A 25,612-nucleotide genomic window follows, 5' to 3' on the forward strand; every position below is an offset into this window, starting at 1 on the left:
AGTCCCACTCCCACTTCCCAAGTTCCCAGTTGGCCAGTTCCCACTGATCCCATTCCCAGGCACCGACAGTGAGGCAGGACCGACAGGTGAGTTAGTTACCTAGTTTATTAATTAATTTTTGGTCCAATTAATTTTTATTTAGTTAAGTAATTAATTTAGAATTGGTTATTTTTTGGTCCAATTGTAGATTGGTTGTGACTTCAGCAGTTCGGCGCTATTCAGTCTCTTCTCGTCGTCCAGTTCGGCACTATTTCACCTCTTCTCGACAATTAAGTTCGGCACTACTTGTCGGAACCCGAATTTGTTTTTCTTGACACAATTAAGTTTTATCATTTTTAACTTTTTTATATTTTGATTTGTTTGTGGTGTTTTTTTAATTGCTTAGTTTGATAATATTATTTATAAATTAAAATGTCTAATAGAAAATATGACTGTGGGTATGAAAAACTCAAAAAAAAAAAGAAAAATCGATAAACTCATTCAATCTCAAAAAGGAGCTCTAGATAGATTTGTTGTTACAAACAAACATAACACTACATCAAATTCAACTTAAGAATTAGCAATAGATAGTATTTTTATGGATGAGTATAAAAGTTTAATTAGTAATTTTGTTTCTCAAAAAGCTAGACAAATTATTTTTAAATAAAAATTTTAAAATATTTTTATACTTATTTAAAAAAATTATTATTTAAATAATAATAAAAAAGACTCCTTCTAATGAGTTCGCCTAAGGCCCCCAAATGTATTAGGCCGTCCCTGGTAGCTATCAGTTACGCCATATGGCCTCCTTTCTCGTTTGATTAGTTGGGTGTGGCCTAAGGATCGCTACATTTGAATGGTTTATAAGGTGAGGAAAAACTGGTGTCTACATATAAAAGAAAGCCAGAAAACGGATTGGAATAGAATGTTGACTTGGCGGACCACATTTAGATTTTTAGAAAGTGGGTCTGTAACATAAAAACTCCAGGGGCTTAGCAGTTAGCACATGCATCATATACCATGTTATCAGGTGTGCTCTTTGCTGATAACTGACGAGGCCAAAAAAGAAAATGCAGTAATACCTTTCACTCATGGCACGTAAATCCAGGCTTCTGCCCAAAATACGGCAACTTTTTTATATATATCCGTATACTCAACAAACGGGCAGGGAAAAATCCCAAGCTATGTATCCCACCAGACACAGTATTTACATGAAGTTATGTCTCCCCAGAAGTGAATGTTTTAAGCTGGCAGCAAGAGATTACTGAATATTAACAGCCGTTAAAACAATGTGGAGTCATCAGATCTTGCCGAGAATACAGATTGTGATGTGAATGTTTGCAATATAACTAAATAAACTCCAGCAATTCGTGGGTCTGAGGCCCCATTAACCGGAAACCTGAAAAATGAAAGAGACTATTAACAATGAAGTTGAAGAAAGAAGAGAGCCTTGAAAAAGAAAAATCTTAGACGTTATAAGGCAAAAACCTTTCGGGTTCAGAATGATGACGTGCCAACAGAGGTGGCCCGGCCTGAACCTTGCAGTTCCTTCAAAGTACTGGCCAGCCAATCCAAACCCTCATAGAGGCCATCACCTCTAAGAGCACAAGTCCCTTGGATATGCCATATCCGGTTCCTCAGATCATATAGGCCAAGCCCCTCACACACTTCCATCGGGGTCATTGCACCTCTCTGCATGAAAGAATATTTATGCATCAGATCTGAGAACTGATAAGACCATGGAACACAATTATACACCCTTTCTATTCCTTTGAGCGATGATGCTCATAGACAAGTGAAAATAAAAGAGAAGATGCTTAAATTTTGACAATGAAGTTCATTAATAAAATGGAGAAGAACAAATTGTAAACTACTACAATTTCTGTAATATACAATAAGTAATCTACTACAGTATGGAAAACAATACAACAAAATGTCTGGAGCCCGTAAAGCACCGAAAGAGAGATCTTACAAAGGACCCAAATGAAACTTGAGGCAACTCAAACAAATTGCAAATCTGATGATGCGACTAAATAAAATTAATCTTCAATATTTGAAGGGGATTGATCTTTTTTGCCAGAACCTTCACCTTAACTGTCACACCTGCTCAACAAGCTGCCTTGCACCCAATTATACACTTTTAAGCATTTTTTAACTTTTTTATTTTGGTAGTTGAGCAATTTTTTTACTTAAAACAAAAGCTGTATTCACAATTTATCTCATTAAAATTAGTTATTAACTAGCACATATTGTGCTTCATTTTTATATGGACCCCTTTGGAATATAAGATATTATAAGTATTATTTAAAGAATAAAAAAAAAATTCTTCGCCAAAACCTTTTACCTATCTATTAAGCATATTATGAATTTCTGACACATGCGTATCATATGCATCTGCTTCCAGCCAAATTTCGGAGCTAACTGCTCCCAAACTAGCTCATTCTTGTAAAACCACATCAAGATACATGGAAAGAAGGATTTTTCAATGAAGGCCCATGGCCAAGTCTCCTAAATCAATGATAGATTAAAGAAGTTGGAAGTGATCATGCTCCAATGCAACATTTGATGTCTCGGTACTGGACCTCATAGCCGTAACTTATCAATGCAGGTCAATCGGTACCCCCAATACTCACACATGGTGCAGCGTTGGGGTAGAAACAGCACTGGTGCAGGTCCTGTACCATGTGTTCTTATGGGGGCTACCAGGTCAGGTCAATACGGTACTTCCCATACCGGCTGGTAAGAGTCGATACGTAAAACCATGCTCCAATAACCAATGACAACATTCTTCCTAGATGACAGATTTACAAAAAGGAATGCAGTAGAAGCGATCACCTTTACCTCCAAGCATGGTCCAAGGAAAAACAAACCATGATGAAACAAAAAGCATACTTTATAAGCTGGAAATCAATTTTTGACAATAGAAAGAGCAACATAGTAAGAGGCAGAAAGATGACAATAAACAAATGATCCTTAAAAAGCTGTGGCATGAATAAACAAGTTATGATGTCACACCTGTTTCAAGCCATGTTCCAACTCTCTCCCATATGCTCCATTAAACTTATATAAAGACCTTCATCTATCTCTCGAATGAATCTCAATCCCGCTTCCCCTCCTACCTCACACTAGGATTCTAAGCTTTGAGAGCAGATGGGAGACAGAGTACTAACTCTGGGCACCAGTGGATTTAATAACTTGCTGGGACTGCAGTCATAACAAGACAGCAGATTTCAGACCTATTAGCCACATGGAATTGGATTGCAGATCTACTGACTAATGGGGAATAGATATGAGAGCAGGTTCAATGGTTCCATTAGAATCTATTCAAATTTAATGGTAGATAAATTAACTTTTAATCTCTCTAGGTTTCTATAGGAGCATCCTGTGCCCATCTTATGGATACAGTATTTTGGAGTTTTCTCTGATTTGGTAAGCAAGTTCTTGTATGTAGTAGTTCCACAACAACTTGGGAAAAGAAAGCAAGAGGAGAGAGATGGAGACCATACATGAATACTCCTAGATGAAAAGGCTAGTTAGTCAAAAGTATTGATGCAGGCCATTCAGTGAACCAAGGTTTCTTTGTATTAAACTTTATCAAAAGGCAGATTTTTGGCCAGAGATGAAAACTTAAGGACTATTCTTTGATATTTTCTGCATGAAAATAAAAAACCTGCACTTCTCAGGTTAAGAATTCATCAGTGAATCAAAATTTCTTTACCATAACTTCATCTAAAGGAAAACTAAAACTAGAAGGACTATTCCTTTTTCTTCATCAAGATCTGAAATCCGCGCCAGGCCAAAATACATTTAAGGATTGTGAATTTGGGCCTTCCACATCACAGATTCCACATTTTCACTAAACAAGACTGATTAAAGCAATGAGTAAAAGTTCACCTTAAAATCTTCTCTCCAGATCTAGAATTACATATCATATGTGAAAAAGAGAGGCTTAAACCTCATTCAGGAATCAGGTAGCTACTTTGGAAAAGCCTAAGCACCACTAGGTAATTTAGTGTGAACTTTGAAAGGCATGCTGAGAGACAATCATAAGAAACTAAAAATATCTATGATGTAGCAGTGAACGTTTTGTTGTTAAAGAAAAAAATAAAATACAAGGGTTCTAAATTGTGTCAGTTCATTCTTGGGTCAACCTCAAGCCCTCGTCTCTTTGTGCTACTAACAGATGAACTAAACAATGATGTTGCAAATGTGGTGGTGCTGATTGACTGAATTAGAATTACAGCAAGCAAATAAACTTTAGATAAAGCCCTAAAAATCAAGTAGACACTCCCAAACCCCAACCCCAACCCCAACCAAAAAGAAAACATGTAAGGATCACAAGACAAATGTGAACACATACATATGAAGCCAAACTAAAATTGACAGCAAGGAGATGCAAAATAAAAAACAGATAGATTATGACATTTGCATAGAAAATAGAGGGAGAAGAACAAAGTGGAGATGTGCATACAGAATATTGCCAATTGCATGCATGATGGCAAGGTTTAGTTGATCAAGGAATGTACAAACTAAGGCCAATATTTACAGGTCATGCCACATATGAAATGTATTAGGTCAGAGCTTTAGGCGACATGGAAGCTGTGCGTAAGTAAGATAAGCATAGAAAAGATCACATCATTAAGGTGCTTGTACTAGAAAGGTCAAGCAAATTAGGCAATATTGTGAAGGTCAAAGAATTTAATACATGAGTCAAAACCTACTTGTTGTACCAACAACAGACTGGTATGGTCATGAGAAGACTAACAAACGTGGAGAAGACCGGGGGGAAAGGACCTTAGATTACCATGTACCAATGCATTTATCTACGGTAGGAAAGACGATAAATATGGACCCACAAAGCTTAGTCTTAGGAAAAAGATTTGTAGGGCACCGTGATATATTGCATGTTTACCTACAACACATCAACCTGCATACTTTTTATATTTACCACTTCAAACAAGCCCTTCTCTAAATTTTTTTGGAGCAGAACCCACCATCTTGATTCAAAATTATTTGGTCTAGATTTTGGAGAATCTTCTCACTTAATGATTGCATGAAGTAAAATTGTCGCACACATCAACTGAGCAACAAAATTTGAGCAAGTTCCATTCAATCCCTCGCAATGCTAATGAATTACGAAGGAAACATGGGCAGAATGCAAGGCCAATCTTCCAAAGAAGGAAAAAAGAAATAAAAGGGTAAGCCCTTGAAGTGTTACGAAAGTAGCATGAAATGTTAGATATTAGGATGGCATGGCAAATGCATGGAATTTTATTTTATATAAGCAGCATGTTCTTGTGATTTGTTGAGTTGCCAGTTTAACTTACCATGTCCTGTTTGTTTGCAAAGACCAATATGACACTGTTAAGCATGAAGGGATCGTTGATGATGGCCTGATAAAAAAAATATGAAGTTGTAACCTACATAAAACAAGCAAAGAGAAATTTCTTTGTGCAGCAATAAATGCTCATAAACTAAGAATAAAACCTGAAACTCTGCTTTGGCTTTCCCAATTCTTTCTCTGTCCAAGGAATCAACTACATAAATCTGCAAGGAAGAAAATGAACAGGAAATTTCATTATTTGTCAACAGAGGGACCTGCTTAATTGCACAAGCACCATATCTACGTAATATCCCCCATAAAGGTGGGAAAGGCTGAAGAGAAAAGGCTGAATCAGAGTGAATGGAGGCTCTCATCCTGAAATGACAAGATATTGAGATACCAAGTATCACCTTTTAGATGGATCTTAGTATTTCAATAACATGAAATTTGGGAGATTGATATTCTCCCCTCCTTCCCATCTCTCTCTCTCTCTCTCTATCTATCTATCTCTATCTCTCTCTATTAGCCTTTATTCAGCAACTTCCACTGGTGTAAGAGAAAAACAAGGGCAACCAACCAGGGCTAATAATATATTCCAGCTTTGGTAACAATGACAACCTTCATGTAACACATATTCTGAAAGGTGACTGGTCACCAACCTATACAGTTACTCTCACATGGGCCTAGATTTTACATGATGCAGAGGACTTCATTTTCAAGAATGTATCTTAGTTTTTCTATCTTAGTTTACTAATATTCTTGTAAAGTTTCTGCCAAAAGGATTCTAATTGAAGATACAAAATTCTTTCAGGAAGGAAGATTTCCAGAATTTTGAATGCCAAATTGAAGTATCCAGAAGTAGTAGAGGAGAAACGGCAATTATAATCCATCTGTGAGATACAACTAGTGATTATTTACCAGACCATCGGTATTGTTAAAGTAATGCCTCCACAATGGCCTCAGTTTCTCTTGCCCACCAACATCCCACACTGTAAACATCACATTTTTATACTGAACTTTCTCTACATTGAAACCTACATAACAAGAAGACAAAAGAATAAGCCAGAAGTCCACCTTGAAGTCTATAAACCAGAGTCTGAAAGCAGTCATAAAAGAAACTTCTAAGCACAATACAGTTGTAATGAATTAAGTTTAATGACTCATTAAGAACCATATGATTTCATCACTACATAACAATCAAAGAAATAGATAGATGAAAGGCTCATTTCCATATATTACATAGTAAAACGGTTGCTATTATCTTGATCGAAAAAGTTATAAAGAACAAAAAGAAATAGGTATTAAAGAGAATTGGGCCCACAATGGTCACATTTTCCTCATACTACATTAACCGAAGTTAACAAATGCACATCTCAAAGCCTCTTTTCTGGTCCGTACATGAAAATGCTGTGACTAAAGCTGCATTATGCTTAAAAACATAAATTAGTTTGCAGTAATTCAGAGATTCTAGATCGAAAGCATCTCCGAGATGTTCACCTGCCAATAAAAGTAAAAATGAAGTGACCATAAGGTGGGAGACTGGAGCAGGAAGAAATTTCATGTGCTTGGGAATTTTTAACAGAAGCATAATAAGTCCATGTTTCTACAAGATTTTGAAAGGATATTGCCAACTCACTCCAATTATAGTGCAAACTAAGAGTCTTTAAAAATCAAAATGTAAGACATCCTCTAAAATGTTCTCTGCATAAAGAATTAAGTTTAGAGGAGAGGAACAGGAAATTACTTGGATGTAGTACAACTGGTTAACTTACTACCCCGTAAATAAATCGATGAACACCAGCAATTCATGGGTTTACCAGAAACAAATATACTTAAATAGAAGATTTGTTTTGAGAAATAAGTACAGCAAAACTGACAGAAGGTCAACTGATAATGAGAAGAAAACCATAGAAAAAGACCTCTTTAGTCTATACACACAAAGCGGAGATCAACATTGACACTGAAGCAATCTGCATATATGCTTCCAGGATAAGGTTAACCATTTATTCAGTTGGAATACCAGTTTAGGTACACCATCCCTTCTATTGGTTCTTTAGGCATTGTCCTACAAAATGAGACAGTGCATATATGAGCCAGCATTAAAGCTGTTGAAAGACACTCTAGCCTACCCTTTAAATGTAATTCAAACTGGTTCCCATTCATGTGCTTGGGGAACCTTTAATGTGATAAGGGAGCTGCTTAATAGTTTCTGCCTAACATTGGCACCAAATTTTCTAGGTGCCCACTACTTTCCAGATTTGGGATTGAAGAGGGCTCGAATTGGGAGATCGAATCATTTATTGTACTCCAAACTGGTTAGTCGCTACACAGATACTGCCATCCAACAACTCTACCTCTAGGTTTGACTATTGTTTTGCCGTAAACCCTTTGGATTTGAAAAAGTACAGTTGGATTAACTCTCTAAGAATGATGTTGAAGGAAGTAGATTGGTCCAGAAGCTCGTGCAAACTAATCAACACTTATGTGAGGAAATTTTTACTACCAATCTCTTAAAAACAACCACTTATTTCCAGGAAGTCAATCGTGAGCTTGTGCAAACATGTAAGAGGTCAAATTGGTGGAAAGAAGATAAGTATTAAAAAAGTGATTGGCCATTGTGCAGCTGGCTTTTATCAATCTGGTTTCTTTATCTCTTAAATTTAATTTAAAGGTTGTGCATCCCTACAATGATTCCTTTTTCAAAAAAGAAAAAGAAAAAGGAAGAGATACTCTATCTCTACTAGGATACTTGATCATACTAACAGTTAGGATACAAAGAAACCCCATATGCAATCATAATCATAAAGCCTACTTTATAAAAGCAAGGGGGCTAGTGATTTTAGGGATTTGTTTTGTTAGTGTTTCTTAATATTAAGTGATGACTCATAAATCAATGTAACAATATTATTTTAAAAAAATGGTCCATATTATATACTTATACATAATAGGAAAATAAAGGATCATAATTACCAGCCATAAGGCTATGAAAAGGCCCTAGATGTTGTAAAATTGAAACTTGAGAAGATTATTGCAAATCCTAGGTTTTCCTTGTTTCTTCTCATACATGATAGCTGGCCATGATTCAACCTTCATTTATATAGAACAATGAAATGAGATTGCTGAAATTATAAATAGGTGTCTATCATGTATAGACCCATATTAATGGGCAGCAACTTGTATCAGAGTGATGTAAAATGATACAAGTCAACATTGATGACACAGGTAGGTGATTAGCAAAATATATGGTGGAATATCTCCACATTCCCTACAAGTACAATGTGCATGAGAAAGTAGCATGGATGGTTGTGAACTTTAACTAATTGCAAATCTTTTATTATCATAATGACTTGACAATCACACTAAAACTGTTAGCAGGTGCATTCCTCCATTTCTCTACCCAAGAGAGTAAAAAGTGAATAGAAGGTATAATTACAACGATGGAGGTGCCTATAAAGGAGAGGAGAAGTGTGCATTTGATTGTCTCAAGGCACATGCAAGCACATGATTAGATATCTGCTGCCACAGTTATGGACATCCACAGTCACCATGGTCGGATGCTAAGGCTTACACATTATAAATAGTAGATAAAAATTTAATTTTTCTCACTAAAACTAATATATAAGTAAATAGGTGTTTATTTAAAATTTGTACTGCTTGACTATATTTTGAATTTCTCAACCCTATATTCTGATTTTTCTCATTAAAACTAATATATAAGTAAATAGGTGTTTATTTAAAATTTGTGCTGCTTGACTATATTTTGAATTTCTCAACCCTATATTCTGCTAATTCCTGTTTGTTTGTAGGTTTGATCTCTTTGGAAAAGGTGAGATAATTTTAGACTGTGTTTGTTCACAATTATCTATGTAACTAAATTACTTAGGGGATAAGAATGCTAAGTCTGAATTGTTACTCATATGTTCAAAACATGTACATCTCAATATGGAGTCAAACTAAAAGAAAATGAAATGCCAAAAACATAGGTTTTTTCCTGTGTTTTCTGGCATATCTATAGCATGACAATATCAGCCCCTAACTAATACAAGCACGATAGCTAATCCTTGTGGACAACATGCTATAAGACTGGGAATGCCAATTTCAAGAAGATATTCCCCAACCCGGCCCTAAAAAAAAAAAAACTTTTCTTAACCATCCAACATACAGATCTAGTCATCACATCATGAGGTCTGTCAAAATTAATTCTTTATGAACTGTGATGCAAGAGAAATAAGACCCTGGATTTAGACACATTCAAATTAACTGTTAAGTTTAATCAGTTGATTTTCCTATTTTAGCTTTATATTCCCTTTCTATTATCCTTTATAGTTTACTTATTTTTCTAGATATGTAGCCCCCTAATCACCTCAAAAGAAGATAACGATTCTTCTTAGTTTGTATAAATTACTTTGAACTTATAATATACCTTCCTACGACTAAGAAGTCTAAACTTTCTTTTCATTAAGTTAAAAGTTCTTAGAAGAAAATGTCATAAATGCCAAAAAATAACATTCTGCCAACTAATTTCATTCACTTATTTTATGATCACTGAACTAGATAAGAGAATCTGCATAGAAGGTTCATGTTATCATTCAAAATGCATACCAATTGTTGGAACTGTTGATAAAACTTCTCCAATGTGCAACTTGTACAAAATAGTAGTTTTACCCGCTGCATCCAGTCCCAGCATCACAACCTAACGCATATTATTTCAGAAACATAATAAACAAAATGAAAAGTACATAATTCACTTTATTAAATTAATACATAGTGCACTTTATTAAATTTTAAATAACAAAATTTATGGCAAGAAAAGAAATTTGTTTTTAGATCCTATCTACAAAAGCAAGAAAAGTTGAGCATCAAGATTTAGGCATCATCAGATATGAGAAGTGATAAATGTGCATAAAATATAACTTGAAACTCGCTTCTCATTTTGTTATTCAATGTAAGTCCCAAAAACAAAATCAGTACATGCATGTATTTATGTAATACATGATATGACAAGGAAAAATTTTCATACCAAAATTCACTGAGACAGAGAATTAAAAACTACACAATCTGAAATTCAAAAGGCATAACTCCCTGGCTTATGAAAAACAAGGATATTAAAGTTGAAAATAATATTAATTTGACAGACTACGACAGAACGTAAGTACAATTAAGCAAGGATTAAGGTTTGCAACTAAGTATATGCCAGGCTATAATAACAAAGAAAGAACAAAAAATACAAGCAAAAATTATAAAAAGATGGTATGTAACCATTACATAGCACCCCTACTGGCCCGAATCAACCCTGTATTGTAAACCACGGGTGATAGGGCCTAGCACAGTACATGCCATATCAATTTCTGACCATTATAGTCCCGCACCGCGGTTTTTAAGACCTTGAATAAAACCAAGGGACAGAAAAATGAAATGTAAGATCAGATATTTAAGAAACATTTAGATTACAAAAATAATGTCCAGTATAATTAGACAGGTTTGAATGCTAATTCATGTATCATCCATAAGATTTGTTATAAATGAGCATAAAATTTACATCTTTCATAAATTTGAGGCATGATCAAGAGGAAAAAATCTGATGAGTTACTTGAGTGACAATGCTAGATCAGCAATTAGAGTTGCAGGTAGACTGATTAGCCAAAGCATCTGCCACACGCTACCTCTGATGAGTGAACAGAAACAGTTAACTTAAAGTTAAAATTGAGAATCAATTAATTTTCAAAACAACATAGAATGAGTTTGGGTCAAGAATCAAGTGATCATCAGTAGTAAGTTGGTCACTCTTGAAGGTTTATTATTCTGATTTACATTGCACATTGAACAGGGCAAGAAACATATGCTTTTTAACATCTCAAATGACAAACTTCTTGCTCCTTTATAACAATCTTTCCATGTCAGCTACAAAGAAACCCAAACTTAAAGCCATGAATAGATATTTAAAATCACACAAGTTACAACATGATGAGGAATGAAGAAAACATAACAGGTTTACCAGCAAAATAAAATGTACCAAACTCAAAACTTTTCCAAAGTTAGGACGTTGGTTCTACCATCTTATACAACATACTAATGTCCTAATACATGAGATTGAAGGTTGAGAAAGAAAGGAGGAATCTATTGAAAATCTGGGTAAACCTAACTAACAGAATTAAAGAAATTCCAATGTTCCAAGAACAGATTGGACAAAATTGTGCCAGATATAACCTTATAAAAGAGCACAGATTCATGTTTATTCCCCACTTTCAATCTACACATTATAGGTGTGACTTTAAAACCCCACAAGCCTAAAGCTCAACCCAAATTGACGATAAGAGCCTCCCAGGAAATGTGTCGTGTCGAAAATGTGCCCAACAACACCACACGTACTATAATTTAAAATCCTGGAGCATCTCCTTGAAATCCTAGTTGCTTCCTCTTATATAAATGTCACAACTATGACATACGATCTACATAAATTCCTCGTGAATATTATCTTTAAGCAATACCTCCAATTATGAGCTTATCCTTTAGAATTCAAGATTTTTCGCTAGGTTATTTGTGATACCACTGACTTCTCGCTAGATTACCTACTACTCCATGGTTCCTACAACACCCTAGTGCTCCAACAATAAACTGAATTTGAAACGTTCAGGCCCCACCTTTACCTTTTAACATACAGGAATGTGACTTAAGTTGGTTGAAACAAATAGTGTAATACCTGTAAAAAAAAAAAAAAGATGCATTTCATTTTGGCCCAAAAGAATTAATGCAGATAGCAAAGCAAATCTAAATGCCACCTCACTGAAATCAGATGAATCTTTAGTGCTTTTATTTAGAGTACTCCCATCAACTTTAATTTTCCTATTTAAAAGTGAAGCCTACAGTAGTAAGATCTATGAAAATTTAGTCATTTTCCTAATTGAAAATTTATGACTATCCTGTTGTCATATTCAACCTTGCTCTATGAATCATTTGATTCATCAACCATAGCAAGAACCAAAAGAAATGTTAGAATTCTCTTTAAATACAAAGGCCATATCTTTATCGAGTCATCTCCATATGGTATAACTTGTGTCTTCTTTATTCACTAACCAGCCCTGTATTAAACCAGAAAACTTTCAGCTTGACTATGTATGACCGATAACACCCTCCAAAACAGTCATGTACCAAATCCAGCTTGATCTTCCCAACCAAGCTTATGATCGCTGTTTCTTTGAAGCCACCTAGACCTAATTCAATATCTTCATAATTCATCTTTAGACGTTCATATCCTCCAGTTTTTGTTTCTTCCTAATCTATGGGTCTTTAGAATTCTTAGCCTCCCAAGTCCTATCCAACTCTCATACAAAAGATCTTCCCGATTCGCATCTTATTATGCTAGCTGAAATTCTAGGTCTTATCTATACATGCTCTTAGTTAAATCTATACATATCTACTTTAAAATTTTCAAACCAACCAGCAGGGAATAATATCTCTCTAGATATGGCAAACATTACTTCAGAAACAAGATTAGAGGGTGACAGGACAGCTCAAGTGGTGGGATTTCACATTCAAGAACCCCATTGAAACCCATCTTTGACACTTTTTTCCATTGTCACTATCATCCTCCTAACTTTTGTTTGGTCAGCAAATAGTTGAGGCAATCAGCTAAAATCCCCAGTTCAAACCTTATAAAAAGTTCCGATGCTACAGTTTCTGTCTCTGAATGTTTTGATAAGTATTTACATGGTTTCCTATCATTAAAACAGACTAAATAAGAATTTTTACAACATTTTATTAGCAGCCCCAAAAGACTAGATTAATCGAAACATGTTTCATAACATTTTCATTAAGTCATAAAGATTCATCCATAACCAATGGAGGACAAATAGGATTTACCATGCCACCAGATGCAATGGAAGGTGTTTGTAACTTATGATGATGGTTTTGAATATACAAACTATTGACCGGAGAGGAACAAGGAATATCTTAAGCAAGAAGAGAAAGAGTTAAAAGCAATTTCTTGGCAACTAGTGACGATCACTACCATGCCAAGGACCAAGAACACTAGAAATACATCATGTAGCCGAATTGAAACATATATACTAGAACAGCAATTTTCTGAAGACACCTCTGAAACTCTGATCAGTTCAGAGAAAAACACAAAACAAGATGCCCGCGAACGATCCCCTCTATACAAAAGAAATCCCTCACCTCACCTCAGAATTCTCAAAGACAATTTGTATCTCTCATGATCCCAGAACCGCATGCTCAAATCTAAACCTAGACCTAGTTCGCGTTCCAAATCGTCAAGCCACAAGCCACTGATCCAATTACACAACAAAATCAAGAAAGAAAATCCAAAAAAAGAACAAATCTCAATAACGGCTAGCGACAATGGATGGAATTCAAAGAAATCTTAGATGAATCAACCAAGCATGGAAAGAATCAAGAGATTAGAAGAAAAAGAACGAAAGACTGACCCTCATTTCTTTGTTGCCGAAGAAGGCATCGAAGAGCTTCCGAAAGGCCTGTCCCATGGCCGATCCCTATCTCTCTCAATCTTTTCCTTCTCCCTCTCCTCGATCTATAGCTCAAATCCTCCAAACCCTTCAAAATTTTCCTGGAAAAATTTGAAGACCGAGAGACCCCGCAAGGCTTCGTGGAGGAAAAGAAAGAAATGGAATGTCTCGCTTTCTCCTCTCAGAGGCTCCAATTCTACCTCCCATACAGCCAGTCGCTACTCCTGTGTGAATATCTTACATACAGGGATTCTGTATAAAAACATCTCGACCGTTCGTTTATCTCGATACGAAAATGGACGGTCAGAAAAATGTTGCACGGCTGTCCGCATTGATTTCATTTGTGGAAATTTTCTTGACAAGGTGACTGAGACTTTCTAGCTCTGGAAATTAACTAATCTGAATCTTCGTGGGGTTTAACGAGAATTTAGTGAGTCTTAAAGAAGACATAAAAGGATGCTCAGTTTTGGGTAGCTCTTTGATTCACTCTGCGTCATTCATTTACTCATTCAGTGTAGCACCATCGCTTGCTCTTATGGAAGTTTCTTTGGCTAGGACTTGCTTTGGATGAGTACCAATTTAGGTTGCGTTTGCATTGTCGTCGTTTTGTTTAAAAAAATAAAATAAAATTTTTAATTTTAATTTTTTTTTATTTTTTAATTTTTGATAATAGAAAATGTATTTAGATTTTTTTTAACAACGGAAGCCAAGAATAAGGAAGCGGGATGAGGCCGATGACATGGCCAAGAATAAAGAATAGCTCGATATTAGACAGAGAGGTAGTCAAAGAAGCGGCGAGGAAAAAAAATGGAGATAGGAGATGAGGGAAAGAGATGATCGGCAAGGCTTGGGGAGCCGGTGTGGTTAGGTAGGGGTAATGAAGCTAGGGGCAAGATTAGGCGGCACAAAGGGATGGGAAGAAAAAGGGTGAAACCCCAAATATATTTTTTGCATTAGCTTTTGTATTTCTTATTTTTATTTTAAAAAAAAGAAAAAGCACCAGATTGGCCCTCAGCCAACTCATGAGTTGAAGGGATGAAGCTTTTATGGCCAGAGATCAAGATTGGTTTCTTAATCAAACTAGATCCAAGTAAATTATATACTTTGCATGGCAATGCGATCGATGCCGAGCACCGAACCAAATGGTGATGTTTGCAATGTTCCATCGGTGGATGAATACGTCTTCAAATGCTACTCACTTCCAACAAAAACTTCTCACTAATTAGGTATGTTTTAGCTTTAGATGAGCCCCATGTACCATTAATCCGGTGTTTGTTTATTCGATGTCAATATAAGTGCATGATGGAGTTGTTTTATAATTCTAGCATTTATAGGTTGATTATTTATTTTTTTTGGTACAACGGCGGCTCATATTCTACGGGTGTGGATGCGGCCAACAACATTTGAAAACAACAAAGTAGATAAAGAACATGGTACTGTGTAAGAACGCGGCACCATTGGCGTAAATATTTGAGATTGTTAATTGTTTAAATTTTGTTCAGGTTTCAAGACCACTCGAATGGTGGGTTTCGGATGGTCTACTAAATGATCAAGCGAAAGAAGTTCTCTCTTTCATGTAACCAAGATACTTTATAATTTTTGAATTGGTATATATGCCTCAATATTGGAAGCTTTCATGGAATTCATAGGTCCTCTCTCGTCAAGCAAATCAAGAGAAACTCTGATCTGTCACTCTCTGCATTAAGAACATGCCATGTTCCCCGACTACATTTAAGCTGCAAAAGGGTAAGCTTATCTCGCCCATCATATTTCTACATTAATAGTAGTTACTCTTTATCTGCCATCATACTTTTGCTCTTTTTATGTCACCTTTCAGTCCAACATATCCAGCCAAGAGTAGATAATACTGTGAATCTATTTTTCAGCATTCACAAGACTGTTCTCTTTAGTGTAAATCTCCTTGCACAAGCAAGATACGCAATAAAATTAAATACAGAGAGTCCTGCCATCAACCAGAGGAAATAATCAAGATGGCCCTCGTCCGAATCATCCGGTATCCACCCCGGCCTACCTCCGGCGGTTGTCACTGCCGCGACGAATGCGACGACGACCGAACTCAAGTAATTGCCTAATGAGATTGAGAGCAATGAAACAGCAGTAGACATGGTGTCAGGACTCTGATCATAGAATAATTCGAGCTGTCCAATGTAACAGAACACCTCAGAGCCACCCACAATGGCATACTGAGGAAGCTGCCACAATATGCTAATGGGCTTTGGGTCTTGTGTGCCCTTCAATCTCTTCATCTCCACAAGTGCAGCAGCTGCCATGGCTAGGATTATCAGGAAGTAGCCAATTCCCATTCTCTGCAGCTGAGTGAGTCCATGCCCCCCACCTAAATAACTTCTTGCTATCTTAGCAATCAGCATGTCGTAGATTAATACCCATAGCATGACGCTTAGTACTTCACAGGCAAAGAGAGAAGCAGGAGGGATGGAGAAGCATCCAATCTTAGTATTCATTGCCCTCCCTTGTTCGACAAATGTGGTGTACATTTGGGCATATGCGATCGAATACACAATGCTAGCCACCCATATTGGAAATAACCTTAGAAATATCTTCAACTCCTCCACTTGGGTGACGGTACATAATCTCCAAGGACTGTAAACACTGCCTTCCTTGCAATCTAAATCCGACATGGTTGCAGCTTTGTCCAAGAATCTGCAAGGCATGGACAAAGAGATCTGTACAAGAACAAGCTAATAAGAATGAGAGCACTGAAGTTACCTGAACTGCTTAGTATGTGCTAATTTCCTTGTCCTTTGGATGTTGAAGTCGTTGTCTTGCACCACCTCATACAAGCAACTGCTGTCTGCAGGGGATCTGAGGTTGGCCTTGTGCAAGCAAGCAACAAGCACCTGAAAAACTCTCTTTAATGGGCTGGCTTGGGGTTCCCTCACCCTGAAAATAGGCACTGCAAGCAGAAAGCATACTGTGGCTGAAGCCATGCAAAGAGAAGCAATGCCATATCCAACAGCCCATCCCACGTTCTCTTGTATCCATACTATCAGTGTGCTAGAAGTAAGGGCACCGACATTTATGCAGAAGTAGAACCAATTGAAGAAAGAACCTTGCTTCATTCTCTCCGCTGGGTTCTCATCATCAAACTGATCTGCACCCAGGGGAAGCAGGGATGACTTAACTCCACCACTGCCAAAGGCTATGAGATATAAGCCAGAGTAGAAGGCAATCTTTTGCACTAGGGTAGCTGAGGGACATGAATTTCCCTCGCATGGAGGAGGCTTCAATGGTCGAAGGGAGGCTGAAAGTGTGATAACTACCATTCCCTGTCACAAGAAAAGCTTACAGGAATAAGAGATAAGATGGCATTCTTAATGATTTTATTACTAAGAGGCAAACTGTAGTCATTTTCATAAAGTTTGCAGGGCAATGAAAGTCTAGTTCAGATATTAACAATTAGCACTGAAGACTAAGTAAAGGCTAATTTTTAAGCGACTGCAGAACAATAGTTCAGATACTAACAAGCGTCGAGGACTACGGAGACCATGTTAGCATTCTAAGAAACATGATGCACATTCCAAGAGATTGCAGCTGAACAGAATACTAGACTGCATTTCATGCTTAGAGGAAGACTAGAATTTAGTACAACACATCGTTTCATAATTAGTCCAAAACATTAACCAGCCAAATACAAGAAGTTAATCTGCGGTGATAGATTAAGTCGATAAATAATCTGAAAATCGTAGATCATGTATTACTTATCTACTATTCTACACTATACTACATTACTGTAAAGGAAAACTTAAGAGGTGAAAATAAGTCACAATGGAAAAGACTTACACAAAGATATATTAAAGAGGAGGAGACGATCATCCTGCGACGTCCCCAGTATGAATCAGCTATAAGTGCTCCCAGGAACGGGGTAAAGTAGCTAGTTCCAGACCAAGTAGTGATTCTAGTCGCAATCAAGGCATTGCTTTCACGAAGGACGCTGCTAAGATATGTTGTCAAATTGGTTGTGATGCCATAGAAACCAAGGCTTTCTAGGCACTGGAAGCCTGCAAGTCGAGAGAAACCTGCTTCATTGATAAAGAGAATACCAAAGCTGAAATTTATATAGCTCTGCAACAGGCCAGACACAGCCAGTTATCTGTATCAGAGAAAATGTCAATTTGACTGCAAGGATTGGTGCCTGCTCTTATTGATGACCAACAGCAGCCTGCATCTCCAAAGAGTTTGTAATACTTTTGAACCCAAAATCTATACGCAAAATGCGATCTGAAGAAAGGAGTGCCAAATGGCAGACTGAAGTACCATCCACAAGGACTTTTTTTCTCCTAATTTTAATCATTTCTTATTTTGAAGGAAAAGGAGGCAAAGCCACCTGATTTATTCAAAGGCAGACAAAGGTTACAAAAGAAAGAGGGAGAGAAGAATGGATTAGATGTGGTCTAATCCCCAACCTTAACCTAAAGCAGAAAGGATTATCCCATATTATGCTCACAATTAGTCCTCCTTAACCATTAACTTCATTCATCCATATCTTTTTTTGTTTTCTTTCTTTTTCTCTCTTGTTAGAATGCAGATAAGCATAGTATAGATCGCCAGCAACCAATGTAACAAACAATCATGGGAGCTTTTTTTAGCTTTGGACTGGCTTATTTTTAAATTGCTGTTCTTTGGCATGTCAAATGTCTCCCCCTTTTAAGAATTCGGATACTTCAGTTCCATTCTGCATGCTAAGTGTCATTACTAAGTCAATTTCTTGGTGACTAATTGACTTCATTTTCCTGTCCTAACTAATTTCTGGATATTGGTGGCATAGTAAGTTGGGAGGTCAGGGGTACTTGAAATCTTAATATCAGGACCTTTTGAAGAAAATCTTAGACTATATTCTACATTATCCTGTCAAATGAAATAATTATGCTATAGAAATGCCAATTTTTGAAAATATGTTACCTAATATAATTCCAGGTGCTCGCCAATCAAAGCTTTTGCAGCATGAAATGGATCTTCCTCGACCTTCGAATGTTATATCATCATTGAATTGTCTGTTCAAAGCTTCCTGAGAAAGCAGCAAAGAACATCATAATTTCCAGCACAGCATGGCCAATAAGACCATGAGAGGACTGAAGGCATTGTTTTCCCAATGGGGTGCAGGTTACTTGATTTCACAAATGCTGCTCTCTAAGCTGGATTTGCTGCAATTGTCCCTTGAACACCTCAACAAATTCCTATATCCCCTCAGTTAAAGTGCATTAAAGTGAAGAAAGAGACAAAAGCTAAACCAAGAACAGGCGATGCAGCTCAAAATAACCTCAAGGCACAGGTGCAGCAAATCCAGCATGGATAGCAACAATGACATGTTCCAAATGATGGTCACTGATGTTTCAAATATTTGACATACTAGTGATGAAGTACACACTATTAAAGTCTACTTAACAAGCCACTTTACCTCACTCGGGACTCATATATATTACCTCCAGAATGACCTCAAAGAACTTCCCCTTTTCAAGTCACTTTCCCTCACTTGGAACTTGCTGAATTCAGAAGAAGGAACCACGATGGAGCAAATCTTTAGAGCCGCGTCAAAAGGAATAGTGGTTGAGCCATGGTAATCCATCCACTTACATTTTTTCGCCCTTTTTTTTCCTTCTGTTTTAGCAAAACAAATGCTAGCTACTGCTTTCTTGGACTCGAGCAATCTTTTTCTTTTTTAAGTTCCTCAACAAACAAGCAAACAAAACTATTATCCGCAAGCTGAGAACAGGTTTGCAGTTTGGCTCTAGAAGATGCCCATTAATTATATAAGCTGTTTCAGTCTCACATGGGATAGGTTAATTTTTTTTTCTGCCATGAATATCCTAATAAAAATTTAAATTTATGTGAATATTTTCTTAAAACTTATATTTATTTTTATACTCTTATAAAATACTGTTTTTGCACAAATATTCCTAACATAATGATTTTTCTAATGCTGTTAATAAAAATCATATTTATTTTAATTAAAAATAAAATAAAAATTTCAAATTATTTTTTTGTCCTTGTAATCATCTCATAAATATATTTTTTTTTGCATATTTATCCAGTAAGAATATTTTAATCATTTTAATTTGAAATCATTAAGTTTTTAGCAGTGTAGTATGTTTGCAAAGATTAAAAAAAAAGAGCAGAATAGCAAAATAAGTGTTTTAAAAAGATATATATGTAAATATCAATTTTTCAAGAATATTCATACAAAATTAGATATTTAGAAGGATATTTATGGAAAAAAACTTAAAATTTTTATAGTGTTTATATATTTTTGGATCGAATTCTTGCGTATTTTTGAGCCCGTTCATCGAAGAGTTTGAGTTTTTAGATAGAAGTAGAACCCAAAATAAATTTCACACTGAAATATTACAAAATGATCTAAAGAGGATCATAGCTAGTTTAACTTGAAATCAACTAGGCTATATGATCTTTGCTCGCGGCGTCTCTAACTATTCAGTGATCAATTTTTAGCTAGGATCTTAACACTTAAAAATGAAAATACATCTTGCGCAGGATATTATACTAAAATAAAAGGATTCCAATCATTAGCAATAAACTTGGAGTCCATTTGAAAAATAGAATTTAAAGAACGACAATTTCAAGAGATTTAGAGGACTTTCTTGACCTGATATACCAATGGCGCTGTGACTTCTCTTCCTCCATCTGATAAATTCTCATCCTCCATATCCGAGGAGATCTAGTTCTTGAGGTCCGAACCCTTTGGCTCTTATCTCTGCGTCGGAGTACACGTGTCACTCGCTGAGCCCGCTACCTCCACGTGGCACGCTTTCGAGCTTTCGCTCCCAAGAGATTTGCTCCACGTGGGAGCGGGTTAGGTGAGTCGGAGTGGATGCCTCTTAACGGCGACGATGTGACTATCTTCTAAAGTCGGCATTTGACTGGGGACTCCGCTCTGTTGACTCTCTCGCGCTGGCAGGTGCGATGCACGTGAGATTAGGCACCGGTGGGAGAGATCGGTAAAGGCGTTTCCTTCGGCGGCGATCGCGGTTGGTAGTGCGGAAGGCGGAGACGGACGTGGAGAGATGATACTGGCCGTGCTCTTCGCCAACACCGACGGCAACATCCTGATCGAGCGGTACTCTCCTCGACTCCCCCTCCAATCCCGGCTCCCCTAATTGTCTCTCCATTTCCTCTCCCTTTTGGCGAATCGACCCGTGCCCTAGGGTTCCGGACTATGCTTAAATTTTTTGATTTCGTTGCGATTTTTTCTCTAGCTCGTGAGTGGTGAGTAGATGCAAATGAATTCTTGGCTGAATTTAATACGTGCAGTAGGGAATCAATCTAATTTGAAGCCCGATCTTTACGATATTTAATGGAAGCCGAGGAAAATCTTGCAGAAAAGTTTTTTTTTTTTTTTGGTGCAACGTCAATCCTCTCGTGATCTATGGGTATTCACCTGTGTAGATCGGTTGAGAGTCCATCTCTAGAAGACTTCACTAGGGTTGTAGCCGAATTAAAGATATAAAGGTCAAAAATCACGCAATTGAGTACACATACACGTATATCTGCTAATGGAATCAAAGAAATTATTCTATTGGCCTGAAAGCGACTTTCATAGATTTGGCTTCAAACATCTTACTTGAAAACGGCGAGTCTGTGCTCCGAGTTTTTATTGCTGCGGTACACCTCGAAGTGGCATCCCTTCTAGATTGTGGTTGTTTTGTCTTGAAAGACTGCCGGACTAACCTTTTGGTTAGCAAAATGGTAGCTACAACTGGAAACATTTTTATTTTTATGTTTTCCATAGGCATCATCACATGACAGAGATCGGAAGTACTAATAGCCTATTGGTTTTACTGGATTGCAGTTTTCATGGAGTGCCTGCGGAGGAGCGACTGCATTGGCGGTCTTTCCTAGTGAAATTAGGAGCTGATAATCTTAAAGGAGCTACAAATGAGGAGCTTTTTGTTGCTTCACACAAGTATGTAAAATCCCCCTTCAAAAACTTTAAGATTTTGAGTCATGTAGCATACAGGTATTCTAATAAATTCTTCTATGGCTCTGGTGTATCTTTGAAGGGCATGTATTAACAAGTCCAATTCTCTTGGAAAATTGAGATTGATTGTGAAGAGAAAACCTAAGAATTGATTCGGTTGAAGTCCCGTAGCTGTTGGCATCCTTCATTGTTTTGTCTGCTACCTCAGCTCATTTGACCGCTGCTTCATTTTCCAGTTGTTACATGTGCATGTGTTGCCTAGTCCGTAAAATCTCTTCTTCTGAATGGAGGATCTAACACCTGACACAAAGAGTAACATAGTGCATACATGCGACTCTATCTTGTTATGTTTTAAATATCTGAGATTTTCTTTTTTCCCTTTCCCATTTACTTCTCTTTGCAATTTTTTGCTTTCTTGCCTTATTATGGGAGTACAGTGTAGACTGCTAATGGGCAGGTCAATTCTGAAAATTATATCAGAGATCGAGCCATTTCTGTATATTCAATGTACTCTACGGATAGAGGAATACATAGAGTTGAACATAGTTAAATAAGAAATTGACAGATTTGGTTGAAATTGTTCGTTTGGAAATTTCTCGCAAACAAAGAAAGAATAAAAGAAATATGCTGAAGATGGCTTTGAAGGGATTAAGCTATATGCATTATTAATAACTACCTAATATATCATGCAATCTTGTTATTTGATGCAGCAATTGTCTCAAATGCAAAACATATTGTGGGAGAGACCTTTTTATTTTCAATAAGCTAATTTGAAGTATAGAAATGGATTCGCCTTCAAAGACTGCCTTGGCATAAGTTTTAAGTATTCATGTTAACATTGAAACGTATTTATGGAGGCCTTGGCATAAGTTTTAAGTATTCATGTTAACATTGAAACGTATTTATGGAGGCTAGTTCTTTATGTTGCTCAATGGGTGGAGTGAGCGGGAGGGATAGGGTAGGTGGCATATGAAATACCCTCAAAGATGTGCTGGAGCATGAATGAATTCTGGATGTGGAAGGTGGAATGGGAACTGAGGTAGAATTTAAGCTTCTGATGTTCTGATTAGTAAATTTGGCCTGTCTTATCATTGATCGGCATGTGTGAGCATTTCGATTTCCTCTGAACATTAGGATTACTCATGACCAAAAAACTAAGAATTGATTAGTTTAAACTCCGATGCTTATTTTCTTGTTTAATTGTCTAGTGTTTACGTGAGCTAATCATAGTATCATGGATCATTTTTAGTTGTTTTATATATATTCGTTTCATATGTGCATTTAACACCTCATATTAAGGCCAATGTATCATGGCCAGTATATGTGGCTCTTTATGTTATATTTGAAAGATGTAGATTCTGTCTTGGTTGGGGGGGGGGGGGGGAAGTAGACCCTTTTCTTACCAGGGATAAAATGCCAATCATATATAGTATGTATAGCTTTCTAATTTTTCACTTGAGTTTCTTTTCATGAAATGTGATGATTTTCTTAGAATGATAACATAACTTGAAATTTTTTATTTATCTAAAAGGTGCCTTATGGTATACCTTGTGGTCAGGAGAAGAGGAGCTGCCTCGGGCACTCCGTGAGCTAGTATTTTTCGATTTTATTGGGTGTATTCGTACACGCAATGTATGATGAACCTGCCATAGCAAAAAAAAAAAAAAAAAAGCTGCCTTATAATGGGGTTGAATTGTCACGTTAATATTGAAGGATATCATATTGTATGTTGTTTGTTTGAGTATGTTGTATGTTGTTTGACTGGGTTTTCTATAGCTATCTAATTTTTCACTTGGGTTTCTTTTCATGAACACAGTGATTGTCTTAAAGTCATAACATAACTTGAAATTTATTATTTCTTTAAAAGCTGCCTTATCTTGGGGTTGAGTTGTCACATTAATATTGAAGGATATCAGTTTATATGTCATTTGATTAATTACGTTTTGTGTTGTTTGATTGGGTATATTGTATGTCATTTGATTGGGCTTCTCCTTCTGCTATGAACCTTTGTCCTCTGTGTGTGTGTTGTTGGGAGAGGGGGGGGGGGGGGGGGAGGGGGGAGACTGGCACAGGGATATTGACTCATCACATGCTGTCTAAAAACTGAAACTGGTGGACTCTTCTGCAGGACAGGACTAAAACTCTTAATTTGTTAATTATTCCTGCATCTTCCGAATAGATTGTATTTTCTGATAGTGGCAAGTTATTTCGTTAATTTAGAAGTTTTGCTTTCCAGCCTTGATGATTTGTCTCATATCAGGCACGCTTGGCAGGAGCATGGCTGCTAGTTTATAGGATTTACTGGACTGCATAACAGAGCCTGCTTAATTTTATACATTTTACCACCATAGTGTTATCTTTTTCAACTTTCAGGTCTGTGTCTATTGTATACACCGTGCTTGGAGATGTCTGCATTTATGTTGTGGGCAAGGATGAGTATGATGAGCTTGCTTGTGAGTGTTTGGACTTTGGTTGCTTTATGAAATGCAATCAATCTCTTCGGAGTTGACTTAAAAAAAAAAGGAGAAACCTCTGCAGTGTGAACTGATGTTTATGTTCTTCCTTGTATTTGATTGTGTTCAAGTGGCAGAAGTGCCTTTGTAATCACATCAACGGTGAAGGATGTTTGCGGAAAACTTCCAACTGAGCGCCTGTTCCTCGACAAATATGGAAAGATATGCCTGTGTCTCGATGAAATTGTTTGGACAGTATGGCAACTTATCAATCATTTTATCTTTCAAACTGCTGATCTAACAACACATCTTTCCCCCATCTTATCAATCATTTTATCAATCATGCACACACACTCTTGCAACATTTTCGATTTCAAGATGCCAATAGCCATAACTTTGCTTTCAAGTGTGTAGCTGACCTTTTATGTCATATTCATTTCAGCTGTCTATCAAACTTCTGGCAAAATCCTTTTAAATCTGGTTTAATCAAATAATGAAACTCGTTAATTAATGAAACAAACGAAACTTTATTGATCACTGAGTTTTCTACTCGTTCTTTCGGTAGAAACATGCATCTTTGGGAAAAAATCATGCATCTTATTTCAAGTGCGTTTCAGCTTTTACATGCATGTTTGTTCTAACTCTTTTTTTCTCCATTTTGTTTGGTGTTGTCCAGGGGATGCTGGAGAACACAGACAAGGACAGGATCCGAAAGGTGATGAGGCTAAGACCTCCTACTGAGGCATGACGTGGAGATTGTTTTGGGTCTGTATCTGTTAGATCCATGCAGAAACCGGATGTCCCATTTATTGGGTCCCCCTTATTGTTCTCATGTGTAACAGTGTCTGCTCTGCTGTTTTTTCATACAACACTACCTTACTGATATCCAAAGGTCGACAAGGAGAATTTGTTTTGGTGAAATTGCAGAGATTTCTTGATTACCTTCTTTAATGGCAGAAAGTGTGCTCTCTCTCGCTTGGTATTGGAAGTAAATAACATGCTAAATGACATTGTCTCACCGATAACTCACAGTTCCTGCAGGAAATTGTTAAGCTGGAGCTTCCATCCAGGTATCATCAAGATCTATTCTATTAGGATGATGAAGATAGATTGTGGTAAGTTTGGTATGGAGTTTCATGATTGAATCTAGCACCAGAAACATAAGATGCAGATTTATTGCTAAATTAGATATATTAGAAAGTAACTGGAACTTATGGAGAAGAAAAGATGTTGTGGATCTCAAGTTCTGAGGAGTTCTTGCTTACAGTTGGTGAGGACAGATTCAGGGTTCATTCCACATGGTGATGACCGGATGGCTCCCGGGAACATTTCGTCTTCCCTTCTCGCCGGCCCAACAGCAAAATCCAGCATGTCCTACGCTGTCATCTCGCCTGAAAAAAGT

The 25,612-nt window shown here is 36.9% G+C and overlaps 3 protein-coding genes across 7 annotated transcripts; 1 reads left to right on the forward strand and 2 right to left on the reverse strand.

The window, feature by feature from the left end:
- Window positions 1-1,067: 1,067 nt before the first annotated feature.
- Window positions 1,068-13,999, reverse strand: LOC103713025 (ADP-ribosylation factor-like). Of its 4 annotated transcripts, XM_039126364.1 has the most exons (9): window positions 13,747-13,998; window positions 10,893-10,967; window positions 9,905-9,995; window positions 6,701-6,799; window positions 6,221-6,336; window positions 5,467-5,526; window positions 5,307-5,372; window positions 1,468-1,671; window positions 1,068-1,378 (listed from the first exon to the last, which is right to left on the reverse strand). In XM_039126364.1, the coding sequence occupies exons 3-8, from the start codon at window positions 9,987-9,989 to the stop codon at window positions 1,477-1,479; spliced, it is 621 nt and encodes a 206-aa protein (XP_038982292.1). In that variant the 5' UTR covers window positions 9,990-9,995; window positions 10,893-10,967; window positions 13,747-13,998; the 3' UTR covers window positions 1,068-1,378; window positions 1,468-1,476. The 4 variants fall into 4 exon arrangements, with proteins under 4 accessions (XP_038982292.1, XP_038982291.1, XP_017699768.2 ...); XM_039126363.1 differs by lacking the exon at window positions 10,893-10,967; XM_017844279.3 differs by lacking the exon at window positions 6,701-6,799 and having other exon boundaries at window positions 13,747-13,994.
- A 1,431-nt stretch (window positions 14,000-15,430) lies between these two features.
- LOC103713081 (protein NRT1/ PTR FAMILY 8.3-like) lies at window positions 15,431-20,591 on the reverse strand. Its single transcript, XM_017844274.3, has 5 exons — window positions 20,426-20,591; window positions 18,727-18,832; window positions 17,608-17,825; window positions 16,534-17,093; window positions 15,431-16,467 (listed from the first exon to the last, which is right to left on the reverse strand). The coding sequence occupies exons 1-5, from the start codon at window positions 20,483-20,485 to the stop codon at window positions 15,675-15,677; spliced, it is 1,737 nt and encodes a 578-aa protein (XP_017699763.2). The 5' UTR covers window positions 20,486-20,591; the 3' UTR covers window positions 15,431-15,674.
- Window positions 20,592-20,689: 98 nt separating this feature from the next.
- On the forward strand, window positions 20,690-25,161 carry LOC120110782. 2 transcript variants are annotated; one of them, XR_005511893.1, is made up of 5 exons: window positions 20,690-20,896; window positions 21,629-21,742; window positions 24,131-24,210; window positions 24,342-24,465; window positions 24,887-25,161. XR_005511893.1 is itself a non-coding variant. In XM_039126365.1 (4 exons), exons 1-4 carry the CDS (start codon window positions 20,844-20,846, stop codon window positions 24,956-24,958), a joined length of 363 nt encoding a protein of 120 aa, XP_038982293.1. In that variant the 5' UTR covers window positions 20,690-20,843; the 3' UTR covers window positions 24,959-25,161. The 2 variants fall into 2 exon arrangements, 1 of the variants encoding a protein (XP_038982293.1); XM_039126365.1 differs by lacking the exon at window positions 24,131-24,210.
- Window positions 25,162-25,612: the final 451 nt, after the last annotated feature.

Source organism: Phoenix dactylifera, chromosome 5, assembly GCF_009389715.1.
Source record: "Phoenix dactylifera cultivar Barhee BC4 chromosome 5, palm_55x_up_171113_PBpolish2nd_filt_p, whole genome shotgun sequence".
Classification (NCBI taxonomy): Eukaryota; Viridiplantae; Streptophyta; class Magnoliopsida; order Arecales; family Arecaceae; genus Phoenix; species Phoenix dactylifera.

Coding starts and splice junctions, on each gene's coding strand:
- LOC103713081 (XM_017844274.3), bottom strand. CDS start 20,485: ATGGAGGATGAGAATTTATCAGATGGAGGAAGAGAAGTCACAGCGCCA. Junction 18,833..20,425: donor CAGCGCCATTGGTATATCAG/GTCAAGAAAGTC, acceptor CTGCTTTCTCAG/GAAGCTTTGAACAGACAATT. Junction 17,094..17,607: donor CCTCTTTAATATATCTTTGT/GTAAGTCTTTTC, acceptor TTCTTGTGACAG/GGAATGGTAGTTATCACACT.
- LOC103713025 (XM_039126363.1), bottom strand. CDS start 13,803: ATGGGACAGGCCTTTCGGAAGCTCTTCGATGCCTTCTTCGGCAACAAA. Junction 5,527..6,220: donor TTAACAATACCGATGGTCTG/GTAAATAATCAC, acceptor TCTTCCTTGCAG/ATTTATGTAGTTGATTCCTT. Junction 5,373..5,466: donor AAGCCAAAGCAGAGTTTCAG/GTTTTATTCTTA, acceptor TTTTTTTATCAG/GCCATCATCAACGATCCCTT.
- LOC120110782 (XM_039126365.1), top strand. CDS start 20,844: ATGATACTGGCCGTGCTCTTCGCCAACACCGACGGCAACATCCTGATC. Junction 21,743..24,341: donor CTTTTTGTTGCTTCACACAA/GTATGTAAAATC, acceptor ATTGTGTTCAAG/TGGCAGAAGTGCCTTTGTAA. Junction 24,466..24,886: donor TCGATGAAATTGTTTGGACA/GTATGGCAACTT, acceptor GGTGTTGTCCAG/GGGATGCTGGAGAACACAGA.